Here is a 6,349-nt window from a genome sequence, read left to right on the forward strand (position 1 = left end):
AATGTAGACTTCCTTACTTTTGAGATGAACGTACTTGGCACCGCTGAAGATGAGAAGTAAAAGAGGGCTAGTTACTAAGGAGCAAATAGCATGCTGGCAATATTCTAGGGATTTTTGGTTTCTTCCCAGCTATGGTTTTTATATAAAATAACTAAGAGACTGCCTATTCCAATGGTAAATAATAAATATTATTATTATGACTATTCTATAAACAAACAACATTGCATGTTCATATCACATTGTTTATACTGTAATTGAGATTGTTTTAATGTATATCAGCATGTGACACGCCTAGCTGTAGGTAGAACATGCTTATATATAGCTTATATATAACCACCTGGAAATCAATAATATACATTATTTAAATTTTTTCTTGTAACGGATACCAGAGGTTGGCAGTCCCGAGCGATATGTGCAGCCAATCAGGTTAGTTGGGCTGTTATTTTGGTTAGTTGCAAAAAGGTATTTGCAATTTTGAAAACAAAAAATGGAAAGATCTATCGCCAAAAGAATCATGGCTCAGGTAGGAGAAACATGCGTCCTCTCTAATCCCAATTAATAATGCTTTGTTTTTGAAGAAACTTGTGGATTTAGAGATGAGCAAATCAAACACCAGCCGAAAGAGTGTGGATATCCAAAAAGCTTTGGCTGAGCTCAGGGAGGTCACTGTACATCCTAGATATACATCACTGATCCAAGTTGTGGATCTCCTCTACATGGATGCATTATTGTCAACCTCTGATTTTATGATGAAACACCAAGATTACAAAATCGTTGTGTCCCAGTCTCAGGCTTTCAATCATCTGCGGTATCTGCAGGATGGTATGAACAGACATTTATTGTGGTACAGTACACCTTGCTTAATACTGTGTGGTTTCAGAGTTCCAAAAAACTGAGGAGAATACTGACAATGCAATTGTTCAGATAAAAAAGCGTTTAAAGTTAATGGAGGAACTGGATGGACCAATAATGCAAGTCATGGACAATGCAGTTCTTGTGCAGAGAGGAGAGCATGTTGAGATCATCGAAACCGACAATAAGCCAATCAAAAGAGAGAGAGTGGCTCGTTTCAGGACATCAGCTGAAAGAGATGAATATATCAAAACCCTTAAGTGTAAGACAACTGAGCAGTAGCTTAACTATTCACTATTTTCAGGTTCAGAATGCCAATTATTTTTCTTATTTTAATAAACTTTTGGTAGTTAAATTGATTTTTTTTTTGTTCAAACAGTATATTCTAATGAACTTCTTGATTAGTTTTCAGAAAAGCTTTGACATGGAACAGATACAAAGTTTTAAATAACCTGATGCTGGTAATTTGTATACAAACATTTATATCCAACTCAATCTAATCTTCTCGTTTCAGAGTTAAATGTCTCTATCCTTTGATTTTTTTGTTGTCTACAGCCTAGATGTCGGTGACAAATTTGAATCAACCAATTGGTATTTCTAAATGTGTAATGCTCAAAAAAAATTCGAAAAATTACAAAAAAAAAAATAATAATAATTCAATCAATTTATATACATACATATTCTAATATTAAAAGGCATACAAAGTATGCAAGTCGAGCCGTTTGAATGGAGATACAAAAGTGTGTTTTAGATGCTTTAGACCAAAGTGATTATGCAATAACGTTGTGCGGAAGTACCTGTTTAACGCCAAACTCTATATTTTTTTTTATATAATAAGCCTTTTAATATGTATTTAGTTTTCATTCAAAGTATGTCCATTTTTTCTCCTTTAATTTATTATTATTTAATTATTTTGTATGTATAATTGTTCGATTAAGCGAGAACAGTTCACTGTGCAACTGCGATGCGTCTCTCTTAAAAGTAATATCAAAGACTTCTATATATTTTGTATCATTTATTTTATAAGTATCTTTTATATTCTACGTAAATGTTTAAGAAAATATCATACTACATGTTTATAGGCGTTTGTGTAATATAAGCTGATATGTAACAAATTTTAGTTGTTATTTATTTTTACTACATTCATTTTGTACTAATTTAAAGTTGACTATAAGAAAATAACCAATAGCATAATGTCAACCCGTATATAAACTAATATATTAATATAAAGTTATTTTAGTGCTATTAGTTCCAGCTCTGTATTTATTGATCGATTAACAACTTCGCTAATCTCCACAAACATTCTGTGTGACTGGTTTTTATTTTATTGATCTGTTCAGGAAAAAAATATATAATATCAAAATAAAAAGTCTTTATTAAATGTTTCTTTTTATATATATATAAAAATTGCCGAGTTACAAATCCTTCTCATGTTTAGTAGTACAATATACACGTTATATATATACTTATATAAAATATAATCAGAGCTGAAACATCACTGGTTTTCAATCCTAATAATCTTACTAACAATATATAAGTTACAAAAGTTATGTATTTTTCTTTATTACAGTAAAAAAAAAGAAGTGCACACCGCAAGTGCAGCTATATTAATAGCCAATTAACATATGTATCAGTAACAAATAAAATATTTTTTTTATCGAACAGAGAACAATGAAAGTGACCGAAGAATAACTTACTAACTATACATAATAAATTTCATAAAAATAATAAAAAACATATATATTAAGCGTAAGACAAAACAAATATTAATGTTTATTCGTTAGAGATGTAAATCGAAACAGTGGAAAACATCATTTCATAAAATATCAAAATAATAATATTCTTTTATCTCATTTAAATAACGACGTTTTTAATAATAATTATATAATGAAAACTTAACTTTCGGGAGTCAGCGAGTTGGTTCTGCATTGAGAACATTATGCTTTTTAAATCTTTCATTATTATATAAATGGGAACAGTGGAAAACATATTTCATAAAATATCAAAAATAATATTATTTTTATCTCATTTAAATAACGACGTTTTTTTTAATAATAATATAGTCAAAACTTAACTTTCGGAGCCAGCGAGTTCAGAGGAGATCCACATTATAAATAGGACATTCTTAACCATAAATAATTGAGGGAACAAGTACTTATCTACACATTAATTACACTTAGTTTAAATGGTTAAAGAGATCACAGATAAATATGAAGGATATTTGATGTGATCTATGATTATTTGGAGAAAAAAAAAATATTATAAAAGAGGCGTTTGTCATTGAATAAACTATGAATTTTTAAAACAATGAAAGTGGCAAATGTCGAAAAGGGTAGCGTTATCACATGGAATTTTTACTACAGGTGGGTGGGGTCATTTAAATCGTTCATTTACGCAGTTTCTTCGGAACAGAAATGTTAAATTTGTGACTGGCAGAGTCGTTGTGTATGCTTGAAAGTATATCGTCGAACGTGACAGTTGTCTTTTGTGCCAGTTTGAAAATATTCACTTTTCCACCTTCATAATCAGCGTCTGTGGGGTGCAAGGGTGGTGGTGCATCCGGGTCGGCAATCCTCTCTAAACTTGGCGTTAACTCGTACATGACTACACTATGTCCCTTCTCGGGATTCTCATCTTTGCAGCTTTCGTATTCAGTGTCACCTAGATCAGTCTTTACTTTCTTAATATATACTTTTTCAACGTTTAGACCGCACCATTGCAATCGCACGAGAACCGATTTCTCGAACATGTCCAAATTTATTAAATGCGTTTGGATGGAGTGATTCTCATTGAACACTATATTTGGCACGTTCTTTCGAAGGAAGCGTAAGCTGCCTTCCAATCTCTCATCATCTATGAATGGTACGACGGAAACAAGCCGGGGATCGTAGGTCTTCTGAATTATGTGATGGAATACCGCCATATAAGAAACGCATGGCTTCAGCTGCTTCCATCTCAACCCGGACACGGAGAGCGCTGTGTGTTTGCCGAAGATGAAGAACATCGCACCGGCAGCAATGGTACTATAGCTGAATTTCAAATAACCGGGGTCCATTGTGAACAGATCTATCAGATGCGAAGCTTCCACGAACTTGTAACCTGAATACTGTGGATATTGGAAGTTCGCATCTACAGCCAACGATATGCTACGGTCCTTGAATTTTTCAGAGTTAATGTGAATTTGCATATACAGATTCAACCAACCAGTTGGCGTCATTGGATTCACTTCCCAAGTTAATATGTTTAATAAAAGCACCTCGCAGGCTAATATTTCTTTCTCGGTGCAGGCACCATCGCAAACATACGAGAATTCTGAGAGTTTAGGTGGATATATTTCTTCGAGTTTAGCCGAAATAAACAAGCACGAAACTCCAAGTAATTGCAGTTGCGTTTTTGGAACGTTAGGTCTTATTGTCAAGTATCTGTCAATGTAATCCACAGATAAATAATATGTATTTCTTCGCAGGTGGTACACTTCGCAAACTTCCATGATCCAATCAAGCAGAATAGCTCTCATTCTTGGAAGATAAGCAGACCTGTCATTAAAAATACTATAACTTCTGTTTTTGAGGGTGGCCTCCTCCTTGTACACTATATTCTGCCACACCTCTTCATTGTCAGCCCAAGTGAGCAAGGGCAGGGGAGTTTTGCGGAGCTTCTTTGGAGTGGTCTCCAAATCAACAACTTCATTATCCTCTACTGGAGAGGTTCTTGATCTTGGAGTCTTATATATGGACACCTTGGTGGAACAACTTGCAGTCTGAGAGCACAATGTATATATTAGAATCACAGCTTGGCAATGGGAAAATGATTTTTGCTTACCTGTCCATCATCTGCAGGAGATTCCTTGGGACTGACTGTATCAGCAGGATCAACCTCAGAGAAGGCATTCATCCATTCCAAATATTCTTTACTTCTTACATCCACATCAGGGCATTCATCTGGGCTTGTTGAGTCTCCACTATCAGATCTAAACCCACTTGATGAAGGTCCACCCTCCATGTTATCTATACAAAGAATTGAGAATGGTAGAGAGAATAGCTTACATATGCAATTTTAATTGAAAACGCAACAGGTAACTGGTTAGTCCACTGATTACAGAGTTAGGTTAAGGCGCTAAAATACCTGTCAATTTCAATGGAATATGCAATAGATTGCATTTTTATGACTTCCAGCAATTTCGCGAATGTTTAGGAACGATCTTGGTAATCATATAAGCTACAATTAGGCGGAGTGCTGGCTCCGAATTAGCGGCAAAAACGTACTGTTGCAGGTTAGGATGAGACCGTCCTAAGATTAGTTTATGTGGTCTGGTCTTAAGTGGGACCTCGAATTTAAAGATTAAATGGTCTCTGGCGAAGAAAATGTGATAGCTTTTGGAGTTTATTTTTAACTAATAACGGCGCTCGGGGACGTCCTAAGTGGTATATAAATGTTCTTTCTTTGTTGTACTTTTATTACTTACGTTTGTAGGGTTGACTTTCATTAATAAAAGGGAAACTATTTAACTTCTAATCCCTTCGGTCGGGCACTTTTCCACACTTCTCCCTTGGACATGCAAATGTAAATTCTGGTATGAGGCTTCGTTCACTTGTAACAGTAAATGAGTCCATAGAGGCTAATTTTCCCGCACAGAACGAAGGGCGCGCATGCGCGTCCACAATTTGCCGCCAATTGCTGGTCCGAACGCTAACCGCTATTGGCCGACCTGTGACGTTTGTAAACAAAACAGCTGTCGCCGTTCGAAAATTCCCGCCATTCCGCAACAGGTTTTTAAATCATTATGTAATCACGTGCCACACTCCGTGCATGCATTGGCAGACACATAATAACACAACCACTCACGCATTCTTACAAACCGCGCGACGTGTTCAATGCCCACGAATGAATAACAATTCATTGACTGCAATTATGTAAACAACTACTTTATTTATTTCATTTTCAAAATGACTATCTAACTTTGATTGCCTCCCATAAAATTTTCAAATAAATATTCCGGTTAATCATTTAACCGGTATATTTAATGTTCTGCTGAAAACGAACAGGAAGGTAAATAAAGTACAACAAAACAGATATAGATTAATCAGTCTGAACACAAATATACATTATATGTGGAAAGACTTTAAGATATATATTACTTAAAATAATAAACATTACAATTTACACATATACATATATATATATAAATAAATATATTTAACTATTTAAAATTATCTATAATAAATTTTAAAATATCTATATAATCACAAGTAGGATACAGACCTTAAACAGACTCTTTACAATAAACTTTATTTCATCTAATGTTCTATATATTAGGTTTGTGAAGACTAGTTTTTGACTGCTATAAATATTTTATATTATATATTATTTTATATGTTTTAAAAATAAACATTTAAAGATAAATAAATTCCGGCAAAGTAGAAAATAGTAATATTAAATATTTTAATAAAATGAAATAATAATAACTACCGAAAAAAATGCAATGCAATGCAATTTC

The 6,349-nt window shown here is 33.7% G+C and overlaps 3 protein-coding genes across 4 annotated transcripts in view; 1 reads left to right on the forward strand and 2 right to left on the reverse strand.

Annotated features, from left to right (window-relative positions):
* LOC108566357 (probable elongation factor 1-beta) overlaps positions 1-107 on the reverse strand; it is a 1,682-nt gene extending 1,575 nt beyond the window's left edge. For both annotated transcript variants that reach the window (XM_017926198.1, XM_017926197.1), the window contains exon 1: positions 18-107. The gene's annotated coding sequence lies outside the window, so the exon portion shown is untranslated. The remainder of the gene's footprint in view (positions 1-17) is intronic.
* Positions 107-1,967, forward strand: LOC108566358. Its single transcript, XM_017926199.1, has 6 exons — positions 107-174; positions 390-523; positions 579-822; positions 881-1,114; positions 1,258-1,313; positions 1,367-1,967. The coding sequence occupies exons 2-6, from the start codon at positions 488-490 to the stop codon at positions 1,370-1,372; spliced, it is 576 nt and encodes a 191-aa protein (XP_017781688.1). The 5' UTR covers positions 107-174; positions 390-487; the 3' UTR covers positions 1,373-1,967.
* Positions 1,968-2,411: 444 nt separating this feature from the next.
* Positions 2,412-5,474, reverse strand: LOC108566345 (G1/S-specific cyclin-E). Its single transcript, XM_017926165.1, has 3 exons — positions 5,318-5,474; positions 4,675-4,859; positions 2,412-4,612 (listed from the first exon to the last, which is right to left on the reverse strand). The coding sequence occupies exons 2-3, from the start codon at positions 4,852-4,854 to the stop codon at positions 3,239-3,241; spliced, it is 1,554 nt and encodes a 517-aa protein (XP_017781654.1). The 5' UTR covers positions 4,855-4,859; positions 5,318-5,474; the 3' UTR covers positions 2,412-3,238.
* Between the last annotated feature and the right edge of the window lie 875 nt (positions 5,475-6,349).

Source organism: Nicrophorus vespilloides, unplaced genomic scaffold (assembly GCF_001412225.1).
Source record: "Nicrophorus vespilloides isolate i.1.1-1 unplaced genomic scaffold, Nicve_v1.0, whole genome shotgun sequence".
In the NCBI taxonomy this organism is placed as follows: Eukaryota; Metazoa; Arthropoda; class Insecta; order Coleoptera; family Silphidae; genus Nicrophorus; species Nicrophorus vespilloides.